At 56.4% G+C, this 23,849-nt stretch overlaps 1 protein-coding gene and 1 pseudogene across 1 annotated transcript; both read left to right on the top strand.

The window, feature by feature from the left end:
- Positions 1-328: 328 nt before the first annotated feature.
- LOC133081793 (SAYSvFN domain-containing protein 1-like) lies at positions 329-894 on the top strand (annotated as a pseudogene).
- Positions 895-9,484: 8,590 nt separating this feature from the next.
- EFNB1 (ephrin B1) lies at positions 9,485-22,494 on the top strand. Its single transcript, XM_061177945.1, has 5 exons — positions 9,485-10,405; positions 18,939-19,216; positions 19,979-20,071; positions 20,289-20,417; positions 20,580-22,494. Exons 1-5 carry the CDS (start codon positions 10,278-10,280, stop codon positions 20,990-20,992), a joined length of 1,041 nt encoding a protein of 346 aa, XP_061033928.1. The 5' UTR covers positions 9,485-10,277; the 3' UTR covers positions 20,993-22,494.
- The last annotated feature ends 1,355 nt before the right edge of the window (positions 22,495-23,849 follow it).

Consider the following 23,849-nt stretch of genomic DNA (forward strand, 5'->3'; position numbering starts at 1 on the left):
ACCAATTCTCAAAATCTTCCTAAAGAAGATGAGAGAACACCTCCTAAGTCATTCTATGAGGCCACCATTACCCTGATACTAAGGATAGACAAATATATCACATTAAAAGAAAGCCACAGATCAATATCACCTGTGGATATATATCCAAAAATTCTCAACAAGGCACCAGCAAACTGAATTCAGCAGTATATTAGAAGTATTATACACCAGGACCAAGAGTGATTTATGCCAGGAATGCAAGGGTCTTTCAACATTTAAAAATCAATCAATATAATACACCAGCATGGGCACACGCACTCCTGGGCGCACAGAGAACAGGACATGTGCCATGGAGCAGCGGTTAGCTGAGTTGAGGGTAGGGCCCAGAAACCAGCCAGGTTGGCGGCAGAACCCAGCACTTCAGAGCCACCGTGCACAAACCTCGGGAGAGAAGGCGGAAGCAGCTGTAACTCTAAAGGCAGCCCCAGGCTGGCTAAAAAGGTTCCTGGTGTGGAAACCCAGGCCCTTGAGTGCCCAGGCCCAGCCCAGCCTTGCTCAGGGAGCAGCTTGGCCTGGGGACTGCATGTCACAGCCACCGCAGAATCCAGCCAAGCCACCACCTCTGCCGCCCCCGCCCCAGGGGGGTCAGTCTCCCCTGACCGACATCACCTTCTTGAAGGTGCTCCTCTGGTTGGTCCTGCTGGGACTGTTTGTGGAACTGGAATTTGGCCTGGCCTATTTTGTCCTGTCCCTCTTCTACTGGATGCATGTGGGGAAACGAGGCCCTGAGGAGAAGACAGAGGGGGGAAGAGCGGGTACTCCGTGTTCAACCCAGGCTGTGAGGCCATCCAGGGCACCATGATTGCCCAGCAGCTGGAACGTGAGCTGCACCTGAGACCCCTGCAGGGGAGATAGGACCAGCCCTGCTGTTGGCTGGCCCCCAGGGCCCTCACACCCCTGGGGTGTCGATTTGTGGGTTTGGCTAAGGATAGCTTGCAGGTCAGTTCTGTGACCCCGCAGTTCCACACGCTTTCCCTGATTTCCTGCTGCAGTTTTATATCAGAACTTCTTTTTGGTTTTGGTGAAACTCCCAGAAAGACACTCACTGTGGGTCTGATGCAATTTATAAAAATTACACACTCAAGAAAGAAGACCTATTTGTCTCTTTATTTAAGAGAGGTGATTTTTAGAACAGTAGGAGGGCATTGGGGAGATAACTGTTTAAAATATCCAGCTGTTTGAAGTAATGGTTTGGTACATCAGGACTATATGTTAAAAGTAAATATTCTCTTTAAGTCTTTTTTTTTAATAAATTAATTTTTAAAATTGACATATATTTGATTTACAATGTTGTGTTAGTTTCAGGTGTACAGCAAAATGATTCATTTATACATATATATATTCTTTTTCAGATTCTTTTCTTATATAGGTTACTACAAAACATTAAGTATTTTGTAGTTCCTGTGCTATACAGTAGGTCCTTGTTGTTTGTTTTATATATGGTGGTGTGTATCTGCTAATCCCAGGTTCCAATGTTCTGTAGTACAGGTATTCTGTATGGTGGGGTCCATGCACACCAATCAGCTAGCCTGGGAGGGAGGTCGTCAGCTACTGATGAAAGGTGGGTTGCCTGGCTAGGGCACGTCTGCTTCTAGAGGAAGACCACTGTGCTTCTGCCCAGGAGTGGGCCCTGGGAGGCCCTTCTGGCAGGGCTGAGATTTCCCAAAGGAAGCAGTTCTATTCTGCACCAACGTGAGGAAAAATGGGTAATCAGAGTCACAGAAGGCTGTGCCTTATTACCTGGCTCTGGTCATTTCAGTCTGGACCTTTTTAAAAACAGGTGTTACCAATCCACTTTAGCCATAAAATCCCTTCATTAAGTGCCCCTGGAAAGTCCAACCTGAAACCTGCAAGCTCTTCTCCTTGGAGAATGTGCCTGGGAAATGGAATAGGCTGCCTGCTTTCCAGAGCTGTCAACTCCAAGCCAGGGCCTTGTGAGAACCCTAGTGGTGGGCGCAGGTAAGGGAGTGTGGGTTGAATTACCTCAGATCCCCTCAACAGGTTCTTTTCCTTTTCAGTCCCGGCAGGTATTCTTCACACCAAGAACCAAGTGACTGAAAGAGAGTCTCAGGTGAGTGGCTTACCTGGGGAAGGGGAGAGGAAAGAGTGCCTCGATTTCCACCAAGGTCACCAGGCTGGAGAAAGGCAAAATGACTCAGGGAGGCCACGGACAAGAGTAAGGCTCAGGTCGATGGGCCCTCTACTCAATGATGCGTATTGACCTGGGGCAGTTTGTTCTCAGATTCCAGCACCTGGCAGGCTCCCAGGGGAGGCCCAGCAGTGTTTTTGTGAACTGAACTGACCCATGTTGGTTCCTGGGAGGGTCTGGGTATTTCATGGGTAGCAACCTCTGATGGACCCTCCTTCTGTGGTCCTGGATTCTTGACTTTTTCAGGTGTCCATTGTCTATAGGAGTCTCCTAGTTGGCCACAGCCTCCTTAGGTGACAGGACCTGAGAGACTGCCTATCCGGGGTGAGCTATCTGTCCTTCTGCCAAATGAGCAAACTAGAGAAGAAGTACCCTGAGATGAGAAAGAGGACAAGGAGGACGGATGCAAAGCTTGTCCCTCTGTGCTCCATGGAGCTACGGTCTTTGCTGTGGCCCACACCGTGCCATGTTGTCAGGACCTGTGTCATTGTCATCCCTGGGTCCCTTCCAGGGGTAAAGGCAGTGTCTAGCACGTAGGACATGGAGGTACCTGTAGCTTGGAGCCAGAGAGACCTGCATCAAACTTTGCGGTCTGCCACTTACTAGACATGAGTTGTTATTTGGGTCACTTGACTTCTGAGAATGCCAGTTTTCTCATCTGTGCATAAAATGACTTTGAATGAGAGAATGGATACAAAGTACCTGGAACGTAGTAGGTGCTCAGTAGATGGTACCTGTCACCACCATCACCACCATCATCAATTCCAACACCATTAGCATTTATTGTGCACCTCTTGTATGCCCATCCTGATGCTTGGCTTTGATGCAGAAGATAAAGGAGAAGCAGTCAGTGGTTTCTGCTCCAGGTTAGTATGTAGTGGGAGAGCTCAGATACACACAAATATTGAAAATCCAAGTGCCAGTCAGAGGTATACGGTCAGGATATGGAGATCAAAGGAGGGAACAGATCTGTGGGCTAGGGCCTTCTAGGAAGACTGCCCAGAAGAGGTGGGTGCTACGGTAGGCCTGGATAGATTGAATTTCTAGTACTGGGAGGAGGAGGGGGAAGAGGATAAAGGGTGTTCCTGGCTTAGCTCAGCGCAGGCCAGCAAGGCCAGCACCCGAAGCTGAGAGTGTCCCTCATCTCCCTTTGCGCTGTTGGGGGTCAGGATCAGCGCTGGGTCAGCTTTTGGAATGCAAATACTGGGCTGGCCACTGGGGGTCGACAGAGATTGAGGAATATGGAGGCTACTGGGGTGAGATTTCCTTGGAGACTCTACCCCTTTGATTGAACAACCTGCCTAATGTCTCATTTCCCTACCTCTGAAATTCCCTCCTCCTTCCTCCCCGCCGTCTGTAGAGCCCTAATCCCCCCGAGACACTCTTAGCTCTCCAGAGCTTCCTGACTTCCCCACCCCTGCCCAGAACACCAATCTAAGGAGGAAAATTCCCTCCCTCTCCACATCCCCACCCCCAGCCCCACCTCTCATGGCTAAAGCCCGAGGCTGCCATAGTCTCTGGTTTGTGTCCAGGAGAGCGGCTGTGAAAGAAAAACAAGCCAGGCCAGGGAAATTTATGTTCTTCTGAGGGGGTTGGCTTCCTCATGAGGAAGATGATGGGTGGTTTGTCAATTGAGGTCTCACCCCAGTTCCAACTTGGGCAGCGCTGGGGAGGCGGGGGTATGGCAGGGGCGGGGTGGGGGAGGTTGGTGGGGAGACTAAAGGCTTAGAAAGAAACTGGGCCTTCCCTGGGAAGTACATTGAGCCCAGGCACTGGGGCCTTGCTGATAAAATGTGGGAAGGAAGGTCTCTAAACCAAGCTGGACTAAGTTGTGAGTGTGGGGAGCGGAGGTTTCAATGTCAGAGATCCTGGCTCCGTTGGCTCAGGGGCAGCTGGAGGGTGGCGGGCCTGGGTGCCATATATCTGTCATTGGTTATCTGGCCAGCTGGGTCCAGCCCCTTATCTATCCTCAGGATGCCCCCAGGGGTTCATGACCTTTCTAACAGTAGGCTTGGGTTTATCAGTCGAGAAAGCCCAGAACCTGACCCTTTAGCATTTATGGTAGGTTGGAAGGCAGGAAGTTATCTCATAGGCTAGTGAGGGGTCAGAGCTAGGAGGGCTGGAGAGAGGAAGAAGCACTGCCCCTTCCCTCGGCTCCTCGGGTTGTTCAAATATTTGCTCTGCTTGGGGTGTTCCTCCAGGGGAACTTTATTCCCTGTGTTTATGGGGCCTGACAAGTCCAGTGTGTTCTCTAAGGAACCAAGAGCAGAATGGGGCAAAGATGTCATTTCTGCAGCCAGCATCATCCTCCCCTGGGCTTACTGGCTCTCTGAGATGGGGAGCTAGGCCGGGGTCAGTGACAGGTGGTGACAACGGCTGCCCCCCAGCCCTGAATTCCTGAGCCCCTGACAGTGATGAATGGCCCAGTCCCTCTTTGCACATTCCCCAGGTAACCAGAGTTGAGGGAGTGACAGGTGGGCCGGGCTGGAGTGCTGCAGGATTTCCCCCATAGCTGCCCCCCACAGGGCTGGAGAGTGAGAACAGGAGGGACTGCTAGAGGAAGTTGAGCCCAGATCAGTGACACACAGGAGGGCACGGATATCCGAAGATGAGTCCTCTAAGAATCCGAGGGTCCCAGCTGCAGTCCAGAGCCTGTGCCACCTGCTATGCCACACTGAGCCATGCGCTGGCCCTCAGATGCCCTGTTCTAGGCTCTTTTGAGGAGCAGAGGCAGGCCATTTGCCTGTGTGGGGCCCAAGGGCTTGGGACAGATTTCTAGGAGTCCAGGGAAGGGTAACGAGGTATAAGGAGGGGATAAAGAGAGAGCGAGGGTGGGGGCAGGCCCATCTCAGGAAGAGAAGGGCTCCTCCTATCTCTGGTGTCATCCTGCCAACAGCATGACCCAGAGCCAGGCTGACACCTGGAAGATCAAGGTGATCTCAGTGCAAACACCCATAAACCAGGCATGAAGCTGGGGCAAGGACCAGGGAGGGGTGGGGGGTTGAACGTTTGGTTGAACCCTTGGCCTTTGGGACCAGCCCCTCTTTCCCCAGCCACTGAGAATCTCCATGGCTGCAGTGAAACTAGACTAGCAGGGCTTACCTACCTGGGGCTTGATCTGGAGTGTGGTGCAGCCAGCAGGCGGGAGGAAGAAGAGTAGGAGGGCTCAGGTCCCACCCTGGGCTTGTCCTGAGCCTGACCCAGAGATAGAGTGACTTGGGAAAAGCAAGGTATTCGTGGGGGAGGGAGGAGAGCCTGGGTTCAACACAGACCCCAACTGGTCTCAGCTAGAGGGCGGTGAAGGCAGAGGGAGAGAAGGAGAGAAGCGGGTGGCGGGACAAATCTGGCTGGGCAAGAAAGGGCTTTGCAGGCTGAGGTTGGCGGGGGCAGGGGATGCAGGCAGATTGAGCCTGGAGCCTCAGTTTCCTCTTCTCTAAAATAGGCCTATCAATATCAACCTCAGGGATGTTATGTGAATTAAACAAAGATAGCATAGGACCAAGGGTGAGAGTACCTGGCTACAGTGCCTGGCATACAGAAGTTGTTCAAGAAACATGGCTCTCCCTCACCCTGTAGGGAGGGGTTGTGTGTATCTGTGAGGAGGTTGCAGGCAGAGGTTGTGGGTCTTCGAGGGGACAGACAGGAGGCTTAGGACAGGCCAGAGATGATTGTAGGTAGGAGAGAGGGCTGCTAGCCTCACGGAGTGGTCCCGGCTGGCATCACCCCGGGCCTTGGGGCAGGCTTCCTGCCCTCAGTGTGCAAGGTCCACCCTTTGGCACACATTCCTTTCCGGAGCCCTGGGGTGTCCGAGTAGAAGCTCAAGTTGTGCAGCTCAATGGCCCAGGTTTGAATCCTGACTTTTCTGCTCCCTGGCTGTGTGGCCTTAGGTGAGGGAGTTCACTTCTCTTATCTCAGAGTACAAAGCTGGCAAGGAGAGGTCAAGGACAAGGGCCACAGTAATAGAGAGGGGGTGTGAATGCTCATGCGTGTGAGCAGGACAGCGACATGAGGAAATGTGGGGACTCTGCTCCATGTCCCGTGAAGGCAGGAACCAAGCCTGTCAGCTGGTGCTGCGTGAACCGATAGTGGAGGAAGACGGCAAGTTCATGTATGAATATGTACATGTGTGAGAAAACAAGAGGAGCTAAAAAATGTGTGCATGGCACACAAAGCATGTGTGAACGGGTGAGAACACGTGTGACCGGGAATGAGGATGTCTCTGTGGGAGGCTCTGCGGACGTATAATAGTTTCCATTTAGTAAGCACCGTGGTGGGCCGGCCATGAAGCTAAGCCCTTTCTGTGCATTATCTCACTCCGAACTCAGCACAGCTCCATGAAGAAGAGATGATCTCTAGGTTACAGAAGAGTTAACTGAAGCACACAGGGGAAGCGACTTGCCCAAAGAGACACAACTGATAAGCAGTGAACTCTATGGCTCTGAAGTTCATACTCCCCCTGCCTCCCATGAGTGTGCGAAGCTGAGCTCTCCGGGGGGCTGTTATGGTACCTGAGGCCTCCTGCAGCTGCTAGATGTTATTCTGCATCCCTGGGTCCAGGAGGCCCCCACATACTGATTTCCATCTGCTTGGAGCTCCTTGAAGGCAGGGCTTGGTGGGGTTCCTCTTTGGATCCCAGCTCAGAGGCAAGCACAGGATCAGTGCTCAGGAAACACTGGTGGACTTGAACCCTGAGGGATGTGTGTGTTCGGTGACACTGATCTGGGAGGCTTGGGGAGGGGTGTGACTGCCACTGGAATAGGGAGAGCTTGGATAAGAGAGGGTCAACATCCCCCACGGATCCTGACTTCCTCTCTGGCTTCCCTGAGGAGTAATTTTTCCCTACCTCAGGGGCATGAATCACTACATCAGAAGGCCTGCTAGGGTGGGGCAGGAGGTGGGAGCCTGGAGTCATTGGCCCTGGCTGCGGCAGGGAGTAGGCCCAGCCCTGCTACTGAGGCTCCGGTAGGCAGGTTGAGGCAGAAAGGCTATGTCGTGACCAGGGGTGACCAGCTTGTGGAGCAGGCCTAGACACAGAGTCCTCTCTTCTTTCCTCTGTGCCCTCCCCACCCAGGATGAGGCGTTGGCACACTCACGAGCTGCTGCTGTCTTCCCAGGCTTCCCAAGTCTGGCAGCATAGCTTCATCTGCCCCATTTCCCACCTGGTCTTGGGCTCACCTCCCGAGGTGCCCTGGGCATGTTGGCAGTGGAATCTGAGGCTGATTCTGGGATTGGTGCTGGTGACCCTAGCTGGGAACTTGGGGGCATGGCCAGGGACACAGATGAACTTTCCTGGGCCTAGAAACCTCTCAGAGGACTGTGAGTGAAGAGTGGAGTCCTGGCCATCCTGAAGGTTGCTGCTTTCCAGGCATGAACCAGCTTTTAACCAGGAATGAATTAAGTAAGCAAGTACGCAAGAAGGTGCTGGAAATGTGGCGAGTCAGTATGGTGTAGGGAACTGGCCACAGGCTTAGGAGACAGAGAAGTCGGGGGCCAAATCCTGCTTCTACCACCTATCAGCTCCATGACCTCAGATGAGTCACTTCCCCCTGAGCCTTAGTTTTCCCTCTTACATAAAATAGGGATTGTGGAACTCATCTCAAAGGATTGTGAAGGGAAATGCCTCTACCATGGTTCCTGGCACATAGTAGGCACTCAGTAAGTGGCAGGCTGTTTTCCATCCTCAGGTTTTGCTGTCCTGCCATGCACTTCGGGCAATCCTAGTCTCCAAGCTGGACTATTGGTGTGTCCCTGCACCTTGTTCTTGTCTCTCCTTGCTCACACCCCAATAAGGGGTCCAGCTGGGAGCTGAGAGACCCTAAACAGCTCCTCTTCTTCTCTTTCTACACAGATCCTTCTCATCCTCCAGGCCCTGTCCCTGAAAGTGGGAGGAACACACTTCTCCCTCTTTATTTCCCCCCAAATAGAGGTCCGCTCTATGAACCAAAGAGATCATCAGAGGATCCAGTGAGGAACTCAGTAGATCAGCCTCCTACTTAAGTGAGAGAAGGACAGGAAACTGCATAAATGGCGAGCACTTTGGGAATGTCGCTCACCTAATTATCTCCATAAAGAAGCAGCAAGGAGACTTTATGTCCTCGGCAGTCGCCGAGCCAACACCAAGCCCAGATCTTACTCCTAGTGCTCCCTCCTCCTCTCCATACCGGGCCGCGGTTCTAGCCAAGGTCACCACCCCTGTCCCGGGTCTTGTGCTCGAGCGCGTGTGCCAGGCTCGTGTGTGCCACGCTCCCATTGGAGTGGGCGCTCTCAGTCGGTCCCAGGCACCCGCAGTGCTATAGAAGACCAGTAGGGGGAGACATTAGCACGTGGGTACATCTGTTGAGGTCCAACTGGGGAGAGCGGGTCGGACCGGGAGGGTCTGAGCTATGGGATGGAGCCAAAGTTATAAGCAAGGAAGCAAGGAGGGGCGGGGAGAAGGGGCTGGGAGACAAAGACCCAGATAGCGAGGCCGGGAGGTGCTGGAGTCCGGCGTCTTGGGACCAGGGCGCCAACTTTTGCTTTTTCGAAAGGCGTCTCTGCCCTACGCCCTTTCCTCTTTGCCCTCGAGGTGTCTTTCTTTATCGAGGTGCCCTCTCATCCCCACTGGCCTATCCCAGGGCCTTGCCCGCGCCTTCAGACAGGACAAGACTCGAAATCTGGGCCCCTGGTGTCCCACAAGTCTCTTCCCCAAAGTTGAGATTCCCAAGGCCTGGTCCCCAGGGCCGAAGAACTCATCTTCCCAACTTTCCCGTACTTGACCCCTCTGAGACTCCACCGCCCACCGCTATCCGTTTGTTCAGGACTCCGGGTCCGGGTCCATGTGCAAGCGGACACTGCACTGCGAGGGCGGAAGGAGGAAAGCCCACCAGAGCCCTACGTGAGATGGGACCAGGAGTAAACAAGCTATCCTTGTCACGGAGGTGGGCATGGAGCAAGGACTTCAGGGCTCGCGTGTGTAACAAAAAGAATGGTAGTACTTTCCCGGGAAAAGTACTGAGCCTGTTTGGCCCAGGTCAGTGGGCCGGAGTGTCGACCAGGCGCTCGGGAAGGAGAGCAGGCCGACAGCTCTAGAGGAGCGCCAACTTCCCACGGGCTGAGCGCTCTGGGAACAGGACTAGGCAGAACCCAGCCCTAACCGCAGGAGCCGCACACTCAGATTGGTGCCATGGAGAGCGCGGCGTCCTTAAGAGCTCCCTAAAACCCCGCCTCCTTCCTGTTCTGGGGGCGTGGTGCAGGGCAAGGACCCCGTGACGGAGCTTGCTATTGGCTAAGATGCGTAGGGTTGGCCTTGCGTACGCCTGAGCAGGGGAGTAGACAGCTCAGCGGCGGCGGAGGGAGTCTATGCGCGCTGGTCAGCAGTGGGAGGTGTGTGAGCCTCGCACTGACCGTAGAGCCTCGGGCGCAATCGCCGGGGAGCTAGGACTCGGCGACTGGGCTGCCGGGCCACCCGGCCTAGGCTTCAGAGGCGCAAACTGATGGGACTAGCTCGCTCGGCAGTGTCTCCGCGCTCTTCTAAGTACACTGAGCGGGCCCCGCGCTGAAGTCGAAGCTGTCGGGGGGCGCGCAGCCCGGAGTCCCAGTGTGGCCTGGAGGAACGGAGCCCGTGCCAGGGCGGCCCGGTCGGGAGCCCCCGGACCGAGCTCGTGTAGTGGGGAGACTCCCACTTCTTCCCAGGGGTGCCGATCCCGGGACGGTCGAGGCGTCCGGGCGGCCACCGAGTCCCCAGCGGTGAGACCCCGTCGGGGAGAGGGCGCGCAGTCCCAAACAGTCTCGGGGAGCCGAGCGGAATCGGACGGGATCACCCGGGGGCGCAGAGCCCCCGTCGTGCTTCGTGCGGCGGAGAGGCCAGTGGAGCGAGCCCTCGGAGGCCACAGCTCATGCTCGGGTTGGGGGCGGCTGCCCAGTGAGTCCTCCTGGCCGGCGGGGCGGAGAAGAGCGACACCGAAGCCGGCGGGAGGGGAGCACTTCAAGGCCGGCGGCTGCGGAGGATGGGCGCCTGAGCGTCTCGGAGCGCAGCGCGGCACGGGAAGGCGAGGCCAGCTTTGCTGAGGAGGCGCCAGGGGATCCCGAAGTGCAGCCTGCCCCAGGGAAGATGGCCCGGCCTGGCCAGCGTTGGCTCGGCAAGTGGCTTGTGGCGATGGTCGTGTTGGCGCTGTGCCGGCTCGCCACCCCGCTGGCCAAGAATCTAGAGCCCGTGTCCTGGAGCTCCCTCAACCCCAAGTGAGTAACTTATCTGCTCTGGTCCCTGGGGGTGGGAGGCACTCCTTCGGGGTGAGGCCGCGCGCCCCCGAGCGCCTGTGGGAAGGTGTTCGGAGGAGGAGCGGCGCCCCATTTTGTCTATGGCTTTTTCGAGTGTGTCTCCCTGCGGGCGGGCGGGGAAGGGTGCGGTGGGGTTGGGTGGGGGCACTTGGCTGGGCTGTGACCCCTCAGCTTCCCGGCCCTCTCCTCCGCACGTCCCGGATCAAGTCGAGATTGTCGCGCCGGGCGGAGCTGGGAGTCTGAGCGCCCTTGAGCGCACTGGAGAGCTGGGTCGGGGAGAGAAAGCAGCCCCCTCTGGGGCCCCTGGGAACGTGGCGGTTTTCGCCAAGAGCCGCTGGGGGCGGGGGGGGGTGGGCGAGCTTGACCTGGGCGGGGGAAGAGGCCGGAACACAGGTTCCCCGTTTGTTTAGCTGTGAAGGGACCGTGGCGCGGGACTTCGCGCTTGGGGCGGGTGGCAGTGCCTGTATCTCCATTCGGGCTTCTCCCATTTTCATTTCTCTTTCTTCTCAGTTTGCTTCCCTAGCTTTTCGCTTTGCCGTCTCTTCTAGCCTCCTCCCCCCCCCCCCCCGCCACTTTCTCCCTGCTGGGTCCGTGGAAGGGCGGGCGCTGCTCCCAGGCTCACAAAGGCGGCGGGTGGAGAGGGGTGGAGAGGGGCGGAGTGGGAGAGAGGTTTTGTTGGGGGGGGGGGGGTCGATCCAGCGCTCGTCGGGGGTCCAATGGAGCCGGCGGCAGAGCTTCCAGGGCTGGCCGGGGTGGAGAGTGGCGGCCGAGCTGGCGAGGGAAGTGGGTGGCAAGCGAAGGATTCCTGCCCAGGCGGGTCCCACTGGCCCCCCCACCCTCTGTCCTCAGATTGGGGAGTTGTGCTTAGCTTTCCCAAAGGGGTTGGGGAGGCAGCTATGTAGAGGAGATCCTTTCTTTTCTCCCTCCTCCTTCCCCTTCACAATCCTCCCCCACCTCCCAACAACACACACACCTTTCAGGGCGGTGGCTCAGTGGTTTCTGGGCTGTTAGTGGGGAGTCGCTGGATTGTGTAGTGACCTCTGGACCTTTTTCTCTTTTGGCATCCAGGACTCAGGTTGGAACCCAGGGTCAAAATTGCTCTTCCTTCCTGTTTTCTGGAGGTCCCAGCAGTGTGCGGACACCCCACTTACTGGGAAACTGGGGGCCCTTGGCCTGCCCTCTGTGCTCTATGATTCCTGTATCTGGAATCTCTTCCTGTCCACTCTTATGGGCTCCCCGCTAACTTCCCGAGCTCCTGCCTGTCTTGACCTCTTAGGTTCCAGGGGCCGTGCACCTCTCAGCCCTGGAGTGGGAGAGGGCGGCTTCTTTAGTTCCTTCTCCTTAGGTTAAGGTAGGGTCCTATTTATTGGTTAGTGGGATGTCTAAACCAGAGTCAGGGTACAAGGAAAGGGATTGACAACGATTTTTCCTTAACCCAGAAGCCAAACTGGGCCCAGTGCTCTCCTAACAGCAGGGACTCAAAATGGTCTGGGGGCCTGGGGCTGCTCAGACCAAGGAGAAAGGCTGTGAAGTGCCCAGTTCCCTCCTGTAAAGGTGGAGGCTGGAAATGCTCTCTCTTGAGCCAGGAAAGCTGAAATCCGCCTGGGGTAGCCCATCATAAGGGCTCATGGGAGTGACCTAATTGCTCTCTCGGGTCTCTAACCAGAGATAGCAGGCAGCTCCACAGCTGGAAAGGAGCCCTCCTGCAGAGTGAGGTGGGGGGTGGTTGGGAGAAACAAGATCTCCCTGAGCTTCACCCTTTTTGTGTCTTGAGGCCTGAGTGCTCTGGAACGGTTTGCAGGTTTTTGAGATCTGCCCCACTCCCCGATCCACTTCAGGCTGAGGGCAGGCATCCTGGGGGTGGTGGGGGTGGTGGCTGAGGCCTCAATAGGACTTGCACGAATTCCATCCTGTAATTGAGCAGATCCTGGGAATGGTGGGGGACTGATCCTGGTGCCCCTGCGCGCACCACCCCCCAGAGTTCCATCTATGCTCAGGGGTCTGGAATGCAGCCTGTCTGTGTGTGTTGGCACGGGTTTGGGGGGGGCAGGAGGACAGGAGGAAGGCACTGCCCTCAGCTTCACTCTGAGCTCGGGGGGCTGTCTCTGCCACCGCGCCCAAGCCTGGGACTGCCACAGCCTTTCAAACCAACGGTCTCTTTCTGTCCGTCTCTCCCTCTTTGCCTCCTGCCCGACTTCTCCCTCTCAGGCCCTTGTCGGTTCGCCCTCTCACATCCTGTGTGAGCCGCGTTCACCTCCCCTCTCCAGCTCTGCTTGCCCGCTCTCCCTCTTTCGCACACTCCCTCTCACTCTTAGTCACTCTCTGCCTCTTTTTCTCGAGTCCTTTTGTTTCTCGCACATGCCCGTGCTCTCCCTCACAGGCTCATTTTCTCTCTTCCCTCCCCTCTTCCTCCCAGCTTTTGGTCTCTCGCCTCAGTCCTGTCAGGAGCTGGCACCCCCCCCCCAAATCTCCCAGCGCCTATAAACCCTGCTTAATTGCTTCCTCCTTGGTAAAAATCAAAATAAAGAAGTGGTGGGGCTGGGGGTATGTTTCCAGGTTCCAGGGTACGGGCAGCCCCAGCCCTGACCGGGAGAGGGGAGCCGGAAGGGCTGGCTCCAGACTCCCAGCCTCTTTCCCAAATTGGTGCTGTGGCCTTCCAGGGTGGTAGTCTCTGGGTGGCAAGAGCTTGGCCCCTTGTCAGATTTGCCCGATAAGTGTAGGGTGGGAAGGTGGGTCTGGGCCCGTTAGAGGTTGGGAGGAACCAGAGTACATGTGCATGCTTGTGTGGGGTGGGGGGGCTGTGATGGAAGGTCCCAGGGCAGCCCCCTCCTCCAGCCTCCTCCCCTGAGAACTTGGGGCAGCCGGCAGGCCTCATACTTGAGTCCTCAGCCAAGTCCAGCTGCTGCAGTTCAGTCTCTCAGTCCCATTCTGACCCCTTCCTGCCCCCCACTCAGGTTCCTCCACCTCCAGAGAGTGGGAATGTGCCTGAGATCATATTACACCTTCCCTGCAAGGGGCGGGGGTGGGGGCTTCAGCTTGGCATCCAGGACCCTTGACTCCATCCAGCATGGGTGGGGGCAGCTGCAGACCCCAACCCAGGCTTGCCTGCTACAAGCCAAAGTGTTGGTCCCAGCCCCCCTCACAGCTGTTCCAGCTCACAGTCCTGGGGAGGCCAGCTCAGGGGGCCCCTTTCCGGGGTGGCTAGGGACCTGACCTCTTCTACTCTGTGGCTGATTGGCCACAGGTGGGGGCCTGAAAGTGATGGGAAGCCAGCAGCTCCTCTAAAGTTCCCTGTTCCCCTCCCTCCGTCCCCCAACCCCAGGCAGCCAGACCTGGGGCAAGAAGGGCCTGGTGAGGCTGGACTGGAGGCTGAATCCAGGGTTCCCTTTCTCCCCTCAGGCTCTCCACTGCCTCACCAACTATGATGGATGGGGATGAGTGGGCCCTGGATACTACTGTGCATCACTGTTTTCTGGTGTTGGGAGTATGGAGTGGGTGGGCCAGCCAGGAGGCCACTGGTTGCCATGGGAACAGTAGGTTTGGGGGGAGGGTCCACCCTGTGATTATCAGGGGAGCTGAAGTAAGGGGATGCTCACCAGCCATATTCTGGGTTCCTTGCCCTGGGCTCTGTAGCAGCCCCTCCTGGGTGGGTTTTCATTGTAGTTGTTTTGGGTGGCGGTGCTAGCAGCCAGGAGTGTAGTAAGCTCGTTCAGCTTCTTCTAAATGGTACTGTGTTTGGTGTGCTAACTAACAGTTGGGCAGTACCTTGCTACCTCCAAAGCATCCTCAGATATGAGCTCATTGGATGTTCCCAACAGCCCTGGGAAGTTGGAATTGCCCATTTTCCAGATGAGGAGGCATTTGCCCAGAAAAGGAAAATGACTTGTTTAAAGTCAGTTAGCTCGTAGTGGGGAGAGCTGTGCCTTGTGCCATTCTTTCCACACCATCCCACTGCCTTGGAATCTGGGAAAGACTGGGTTTCGGAGGAGGCGCTGGCTTTTGCCCCAGGCTTTCCCTCTCACCTCACAGGTGTGTGTGCATCTGTCCTTGTGACTCAGGCCCTGCCCACGTGGGATGAGCAGTGCTCCAGCTTCCTCATTTGATTTTGCTAGGCCTACCTCTGAGGGCAGCTTGCTCGGGGTGACCTGATCTAGAGGCAGCCAGCTCAATGCCTGGCACTCTCCCTCCCGGGCTCTGAATAGCAGCCTGGGTTCCTCTCTGGGCCAGGAATCTCACTGCCTCTCAGGGACCCCACAGAAAGCAGACAACAAGGAAGGGGCTGTTAAGCCCTCAGTGGGCCCTAGCATTGGCCAGGTGGGGCAGAGGGGAGGCATAGTTCAGTGTAGGTGGGGGGGGTGACTTCCTCTGGGGCTCTCCTGGCTTCCCTGCCTCCAACAGTGCTGTGTGTGTGCCAGGACCCAGCTGCTGTTCCTGCCCACCCACGCCTGGGCGGGCACTGCTGGGACATGCCAGGCCTGCTCCTGCTGCCTCGGGGGCTGGGTGGAGCTGGGGGAGTGAAAGAGGAGCCTTTAATTTGGGGGCTCCCCACCCTTGCTGGGATGAGAGCACACTTGAGCTCCAGCTTGGGGTCTGTCCTCCACTGGTCCTGCCACCCTTGGGTGCAGGCGCAGTGGTGCCGGAGTCACTGAATCAAAGCTGTGGCTAGAGTCTTCTACCAAACCTGGGCTGGCATGGCCTAGGACCAGGCTCTCCCTTTGGCCACTCTCTGACCACAAGTCCCTAGGGCCTGAGGGAAGGATGCAAGGGAAGGAAGTGTGGTGGAACGTGGGCAGCTTTCTAGGCATGACCCCCACAGCTCCAAACTCTCTCTGCTATAGATTGTCTGTGTATGGGTGGATAGGGGCTTAGCTGGACAAAGAAGCAGGGGGGCAGTTGGCCTCTGACCAGCACTGGCCACTACCCCAGACCCTCAGGCTTCTTCTCTCCCAGGATTCTTTTCAGCAGTCATGGTGATACTTCTAAGCTCAGTAGGCAGGCTGGGGGAGAGACTTGGGCTAGGGTAGAGGGGAAGAGGCAGGCCACAGACAGGAGACTGAATGCCCAGGCTGCCTCCCCTAAGTCCTTTTACTCCCTGGGGTGGCTCCCTGGGGTCCCGGGGGCTATCAGAGGCTAAGGAGGGAAGGCCTCAGGGGTTACCATGGCGACCTGCTGCAGGCTTCCTGCTGGGCCATGTCAATCCCCTTATTTTCCAGAAAAGGGCTTTGTCTGGGGGTGACCCCAGGCAGGAAAGCTTGGTTTGATAATGGGGGGAGTAGTAGTTTTTGAAAACTGGGGGATATAGAGTTTAACTAGGTACTCTCTTCCTCCTCCTCTCGGCCCCTACTTCTAACCTGGTGGGTACGAGGGGAGACCTGCAGGGTCCCCGCTGTACAGGATGACTAGCGTCGTACCTGACCTTGGGCTTCACTCTCACGGGCTGCATACCCACACCTCGTGGCCCCTCACCACTTTCTGGGGCTTCTCACAGGCCCAGAAGCACTTTTCTTAATGGTGGGGAAGAAGCTGAGAAGGTACCATCATGGGGGACCAGGGTCAGGGAAGGCGGGTCTCATCAGGCTCCTCTCCCTTCTGCACTTTAGGGGAAGGTGAGTTTCCCTCTGCCAGCTGCTATGCAAATGAACTCATGAATATTTATGAATTCTGTTCACTGAGGTTGACAGAATCTGAGGGGTGTTGGGGGCAATAGTCCTCTCTCCTCCCCATCCCCCACCCACTATGTAGACATCTGTTTCCTCGGTTGTCTCTGGGTTCCAGGGCTCCAGAACCTGAATGGTGATGGGAGGCTGCTCAGAGTAGACAAGACTCCCTGGTGAGTAAGGCGGGCCAAGTGGTTAGAAAAGTGAGCTGGCCTGTACCCCTTTGTGTGCCCTCTACCTGCTGTCATCTCCAGGTACAGTCTTATGGAGGTGCACAGCTGTATAAGGATTCAGCCAATGTTTAAGGTACTCTTAGACCCCTAGAAGTTAACATCCTGAGTGAGTTTAGGCTCCTCGGGTTGGCTTTGAGCACCCCTCTTCAACAGGAACATTCATCTGGTTACTCATTCCCTCACATGAGGAGCCTGGACTCAGTAGGTCTCGAAGGTTCCTTCTATCTCTAAGATGTTAGAAGTTGTCTAATCCTACTGCCTGGATGGAACCAGTATGAAGATTGGAAAGTGAAAAATGCCTTAGGAATTATAGAGGCTTTGGTGAAACTTCTTGGCTTTTTGTGGAGCATGGAGTTGGGGGCGTTTTCTCTCAAATGTTTGTGTGGGCCTCCATCCCATGCCTGCTTCCTTTCTGGCCTTCTGGAGTGTGGTAAAGCTAAGTACTAAGGCGGGTAAGACCTTCTTGTTGCTTTTACCCTCCTGCACAGAAGGATGGCAGGTTCCAGCTTAGTGGAGCTTCCCTGGACATGGAGAGAGGGCTGCTGTTCTTCATCCACTTCATCTACTTGGTCTAGTTCCCTTAGTCACCTCCTTGGGTATCATTTCCCTCCATCCGGTGAGGATACTGAGCTCCCAGGAGGCCCTTGTGCCTTGTAGCCCCCACTGTGGAATGGGCCCTCAGGGAGTAGAACCATGTTCTTCCACCGTCAGCTTCATTCCCTTGAAGCACTGCCTTCGGCCCTTCATTGTCCTTTCTGCTAGAGAGTCTGTCCCCCACTGGATGAAACCCACACTGCTTGTTGTGACCCTGGCCTTTCAGTCTGGCCCCAGCTGAGCTTTACCCCCTCTTCTTCTGCTCCTCTCTACCCATCACTGGGCCAGTCACTGGCCTGGGTTTTGTGTCCCAACCACTGCTGTCTGCTCTTGCTGGATGTCAACTTCTTATTCCTCCCCCAAGACCCGCTTTCATCCCACTCTTTCTGTGGGACCATTTCTGACTGTCCTGTCAGATGAGCTGTCTCCTTCCTCTCTCTGCCTCCAGCCCTTGCCTTTTGAGCCACCATCCTCTCACATAGCCTCCAGATAGCCTGGTGCTATCCATTGCTGCAGCGTGGGCCATTTACTTTTCTGAACCACACCAGACGGTAAAGTCCTTGAGGATGGAGCTGTATCATCTTTTCCTCTTTCCCACCCAAGAAACAAGACTGGGCTCATAGGTCCTTGGTGTTAGTGTCTGGCCTCCTGCCTTTTGGCAGACCACACTATTTCTAAGCAGGAGTCATGGTTGAGTGCCAACTATGTGCTCTATACATGCTATCATGCCTGCCCTCCACCATCCTTGGAGGAGGGGCTCTTCCCACCCCCAGTTTATAAGTGAGGACACTGAAAGATAGGGAGATCAGGCAGCTCATCCAAGGTCACAGAGCTAGTAAGGGCCACCATCTATCTGATTCCAAAGTCTGTCTTCTTTCTCCTACATTGTACTGACTTGCTCCCAGGCTCAGAAATGGCCGAGAGCGCTTACTGTGCTTAGGCAAGGACAGGATGATATGAATCGGTGGCCCCAGGCAGCTGCCCTCCCCCTGCTATTTCCCAGTGCCTGGCCTTCTGGATTAGAAGACGAACCTGGCTCTGGAGGCATTTGTCCATCTCCTCTCAGGATCGGGAGCAGAGGCTGTGTGTGCGTGTGTGTGTGTGTGTGTGTGTTTGTGTGTGTGTGTTTGTGTGTGTGTGTGTGGTGGGAGTGGATTAGAAGGCAGATGAGCGAGGTTTCTGGGGCCCTGTCTTATATGATCTGTTGTTCCTGCTTAGGCCTCTTCTCCCCTTTCTCTGTTATCCTTTGCAGTGAGACTGGCCAGATTTGGGGATTCAGGCTCTTGCATTATGGGGGTAGGATGAGTCCTGGTAGGACGCCAGGCAGTGGGAGTGGGGAGTGGAGAGAGCTGGGTGGAGCTGTACCTGGCTGGAGACTGTGCCCATTATCCCTTGGCTCTAGGCAAGGCCTGTTCCTATCTCCCCATCATGCCCAAGATTAGCAAGGATGGGGGAGAAGGCATGGGGCCAAGATAGGTTGTGCACCCCGAGCCGTTGGCTGGGAGCTTTGGGGGTGGTTTCTAGGGCTTGTTGTGTGTGTGCTTCTGTGTGTGTGTCTGTGCGCATGAGCGCATATACACGCGTGTGTGCTGGGGGGGCCGGTAGCAGAGGCTGTGAAGGAATGTGAGTACGTTGGGGGTGCGAGGAGGACAGGGCTGCCACATCCAGGCAACCCAAGCCTGACATCTAGGTGCCCAGCCCATCTGCCACGTCAGCCCCCCTGCGGAAATGCCACATTAGGACAAAGGGCTCCCCCAGCTAGGCAGTGCCCCACCCTGCCGAGCAGTCAAAGCCTGGCAGCCTTGCCCATGGGCCACCCCTTCCACACCCTGCTGGCAGTATGGTTCTCTTTCCCCACCCCCAGCATAAGGCTGGAAAAAGGACAGAATGCCTGTCCTCGCCATCTCCACCCAGTGTGCCCAGCCTGGCCCTCATTGTCTGCTCCCCTGGTTCTGGGGATGGCCTGAGACCCCCAACCCTGAGGCTAACCATCTCTTCCCTCTTGGGCAGGTTCCTGAGTGGGAAGGGCCTGGTGATCTACCCAAAGATTGGAGACAAGCTGGACATCATCTGCCCCCGAGCAGAAGCTGGGCGGCCCTATGAGTACTACAAGCTGTACCTGGTGCGGCCTGAGCAGGCAGCCGCCTGCAGCACCGTGCTCGACCCCAACGTGCTGGTCACCTGCAATAGACCAGAGCAGGAAATCCGTTTCACCATCAAGTTCCAGGAGTTCAGCCCCAACTACATGGGCCTGGAGTTCAAGAAGCACCACGATTACTATATTACCTGTGAGTCCCTGCCCACCACATGGTTCTTTCCTGTCCTGTAACAGTGGGAACTTCTGAGTAGTGCAATGAGACTGCACACAGTTCAGGCCCAGCCTGATCCAGTCCCGTTTGAAGACTGGCGTGCTCTCCTCCTGGCCTGGCCTTGGAATTCTGGCCCCAGCGTTTACCAAGGGGCCTGCTGCCAGCTCGCCCTGGCTCTAGGAGTTGGGTGGGAGAGGACTCTGATTCGTGGTGCTCTCTCTCTTATTTTCTTTGCCTACCTAAGATCTAATCTTGGGAATGGCAGAATTGGCAGAGCTTCAGCCTTTCTCTTCATGGGAAACTGAGGCCCCAAGAGGTGAAGGGGCTTCTTGCCCTAGATCACACAGAGAGTTAGGGAGCGGATTGGGTTGCCAACCCAGTTCTCCTGACACCTAATCTAGGGCTCCTTCTCGTCTGTGGAGAAGCCTTCCTCACCATGCCAGTTCTAATTGCCTGGCCTCTGAGCAACATCACCCAATGAGGAGACACATGTAGCTTCCACTGAGAAAGAAGGGCCAAGGCCTGGTCATGATAGGGGAGCAGTATCCTTGTGGGAGCGGCTAGTTCCTGGACTCTGTTCCTAGTGGGAGGAGAGAAGTAGAAAGGTTCATGGGCGGGTGGGAGCTGCTTGCAACTCCCTGGTTCCCAGTTCTGTTCTTAAGGGTTTAGACATCACTAGGGCTTCTGGGTAATGCTGGCAGACCCCTTCCTCCTCCTGACTGCTCTGGCCTCTTGCTGCAGCTACATCCAATGGGAGCCTGGAGGGACTGGAGAACCGGGAGGGAGGTGTGTGCCGCACACGCACCATGAAGATTGTCATGAAGGTTGGGCAAGGTGAGCACCCAGGCCGAGGGCTCCTCAGCTAGGCTTTTGCAACAGATGCTCCTCACTGGGTGGGGGGGGTGGGCATGGGGAGTAGTGGCAGAGGGGGCAGTAGGGATAGGGGATCTGAGGTCCAGTATCCGGGCCATTCTTGGCCGGTGGGTGCTATGTAACTGAGGCACCTATGCTGCCGGAGTTCCCCCTTCACTTGTTCTCTCCCCACCCCCAGACCCCAATGCTGTGACGCCCGAGCAGCTGACTACCAGCCGGCCCAGCAAGGAGGCAGACAACACTATCAAGATGGCTACACAGGCCCCTGGTGGTCGGGGCTCCCTGGGTAACTCCGACGGCAAGCACGGTGAGTGTATGGGAGTCTCCCAGAGGGCAGAAGCCATTGCTCGGCTGCCCTTTCAGGCCCTAGCTCTGAAGGAAGGCAGGGCGTGGCCCGAGATCTGCCATGTGTCTCTGGGACCCCTGGCTGACCTTCTTCCCCTCCCTTCCCTCCCTCCCCCATCCACAGAGACTGTGAACCAGGATGAGAAAAGTGGCTCCGGTGGGAGTGGAGGCAGCAGCGGGAACTCCGACAGCTTCTTCAACTCCAAGGTGGCATTGTTTGCGGCCGTGGGCGCCGGCTGCGTCATCTTCCTGCTCATCATCATCTTCCTGACCGTCCTGCTGCTGAAGCTGCGCAAGCGGCACCGCAAGCACACGCAGCAGCGGGCGCCCGCCCTCTCGCTCAGCACCCTGGCCAGTCCTAAGGGGGGCAGTGGCACGGCGGGCACCGAGCCCAGCGACATCATCATCCCCTTACGGACTACAGAGAACAACTACTGCCCCCACTATGAGAAGGTGAGTGGGGACTACGGGCACCCCGTCTACATCGTCCAGGAGATGCCGCCCCAGAGCCCCGCGAACATCTACTACAAGGTCTGAGGGCCCGGGCAGCCTCGGCCCCGAGGGACAGTCGGCCGGGACTGCACCTCTCCATCCTCACCCACGTCCCTCCCCTTGCCAGCTGTGCCCATCTTTGTATTTAGTTTTGTAGTTTCTTGGCTTTTATAATCCCCCTTTTGCCCCGCCCCCTGGGCTTCAGAGGGGGGTGCTTGTGCCCCCAGCCCCCATGCTCTTGTGCCTTCCCCCTCTGGCCAGGCCTTTGGGCTCTGCGGGGGCACCCCTTCTTGGAGGGCAGGGTCGGACGCTGATGGACAGCAGGCAGGGAGACGCCCCCCCCGGCCCTGTGCCCCCTCGCCCCCTTTCTCCCTTCCCAGGACTTCTTGTCCGCTATCATCACTGTTTTTAATGTTTTTGTGTTCATTTTTTTAGCTGTCAACTCATTTTCATCTGTTTTCTTTTTTTTTTTTGAAGAAAAATGGAAAAATGGAAAAGGCAGCCCCTCCCCAGGTTTTCTGAGCCCAGCCTTCCGCAGTATCAGGGGCCTGGGGCAGGATGTGGCCAGCCGGGAAGCATAGGATGGCATTTCTTTTATAAACTCGTTGGCATATTTTTTGGGGGTAGGGGACAGGCCAGGGCTGTTCTTGCCCACGAGGGAAGACAAGAGTGCCATTGGGCAAGGTGTCTCACCCTCCCCCACTGACCCTCCCTCTACAGTACTGATCTTGGCAATGGGGTAGTGGCTGCCACCCTTCCACCAAAAAAAAAAAAAATACCTTTCTGTGGGTTACTTGGGCATATCCTGTCTCCCTCACTCTCACGGTTATTAATGTCTTAATTGGCTGTTGCCTGGGGAACAGGAGAGCTGCTGCAGGCAGATGACCTCATGGGGGGTGGAGGGAGGTGAGGTGCCCAGGTGGCTATTTGCCCTGCAGAGCTGGGAGTTCCCCCCTCTCCGCTCTGCCCTGTTCTCCCCTCACCTTTGGCATCCTTCGGCCTGGTGGGGAAACAGAGGCCCAGGGCGGAGAACTAAGCGGGTATAAGGCCAGGTAGCCTGCTTCTTTTCTGGGCTCTAGCTCAGGTGGGTGCCCCCCTAACCCAGCTCCCGCTAGCCCCCCAATCTTGGGCTGGGGCTTGGAAAGAGGAAGAGGCTTGCCTAGGGCTGGGCCAGCACGCCGTGCACTTTGACCCCGGCTCCTTGCCAGCACGGCTGCTAACAGACTGCCACTAGCAAGCGCCTTGCAGGCACTCCCAGAGTGGCCATGGAAGGAGCTGGGCCTCCCACCATCCACCTCCACACTGCCTCCTGGCCAGCTGCCCACCCCACTGCCAGGTGGGAGAGGGAGCAGAACAGCCAGCCCCTTCCAGGTGGCAGTCGAAAGGGTTTTTTTGTTTTTGTTTCTGTTGCCATTTGTGTAAATACTAGTCTTTTTTGGAAAAAAAATAATGTAAAGATGTTTTGTATAAACTCTGAATTATTTTCTTGTTGCTTTTTTCTTAGAAAAAATGAGAACTAAAAAAAAAAGATTAACCACATGGAGAAATGGGTGTAAAATGGTGTCGTGATGTTGGGGAATGAAGTGTGAGTGTATGAGTGAGTATATAAGAGAGAGAGAGAGAGAGAGAGAGAGCAAGAGCGAGCGAGAGAGCGCATGTGTGTGATTTTCATGTGCCCAAAACACTGGTGATCTGGGCTGGTATGGGAAGATGGTGGCTGTCCTAGCGGAGCAAGATGTTGCAAGAGCTCTGTGCCCTTCTTCGCCACAAGTTCTTCTACCCTCTTGTTCTGCTGGACCCTGTGACCATATTCCCCTGTCTCTCCTGTCACCGCTGTGGCATAGGCCACGGGCATCTGCCCCGTCTGGCACTAGGCTCAGCTAGAGAGAGTAGATGGGGGAGGAGGTGTTCCCATGGGGACCTGGGTGTGTCGGCAAGTACTGCCACCACCTCGCTGGGGCTAGATCTGGGACCTGCTGACAGGCCCAGCCCTGCCCTGCCTCAAGACACCTGGAGGTGGCTAGAAATAACTTCCCAAGAGCTGGGCCTCAGCTGTGGCCCGCTGGGTAACGAGGCTGCTTCAGGCTGTCCGGTTCGCTCCTTAGCCAGAAGAGCCTTCCTTCTCCTGCACACCAGAGCTCTCACCATGGCACACTCGGGGACTTCTGGCTGACAAAGCCCTCAAGCTAGAGCAGCCCTGAGCACCCAGTCTCCCTCCTGCAGGCTGATGGTCTGAGAGTGGAGTGAGTGCCCTGAAGAGGGTTTGGCCTCATTCCCACAGCAGAGACACAGGCTGGCAAGGCCTGGAGCAGCCCGCAGGTCTTCTGGGCGGGGGACTCCCTCCTCATGGAGATGGCTGAGACAGATGTCAGGAGAGGAGGACAAGTGGGATCCCAGCAGCTAAAAATGGGTAAGAAGGCACTAGAGGAAAGGAGGAGGAGGAAGGAAGGGGAGGGTTAGTTAGCGATCCAGAGCAGGAAGCCCCAGCGCACCAGCCAAGGAGCAGGCAGGGCTGTGAGGGAAGTGGGAAGCGCATGGAGGAGGCAAGGGAGGAAAGTCACGGGACCTGCAGGGTGAAAGGGAGGGAGGCTGGCTGGAGCAGGCAGGGCTGGGCCCGGCTGGGGTGCTCCCGAAGCCAGCTGGGGCAGAGGCTGTTTATTTGGTTTCTCATTAACCAAAGGAAGTGCCTGGATCAGATGGGGCCTCTGCTGCTTGACTGCCTGCCCAGAGCGGGGGCCCCTGCCTGGGCCAGGGGTCTCTACTCAGGGCTGGTTCAGGCCAGATTGATGTCTCTAACTGAGGGGGAGCCTGATCTGGGTTGGGTAGAGCCCTTCCCACACATCACCAATGAGTGTCCTTGGGTGGTCCCCCGCCCAGCCCAGGACACGGCTGCCCCCACCCT

This window comes from Eubalaena glacialis, chromosome X (genome assembly GCF_028564815.1).
Source record: "Eubalaena glacialis isolate mEubGla1 chromosome X, mEubGla1.1.hap2.+ XY, whole genome shotgun sequence".
Taxonomy (NCBI): Eukaryota; Metazoa; Chordata; class Mammalia; order Artiodactyla; family Balaenidae; genus Eubalaena; species Eubalaena glacialis.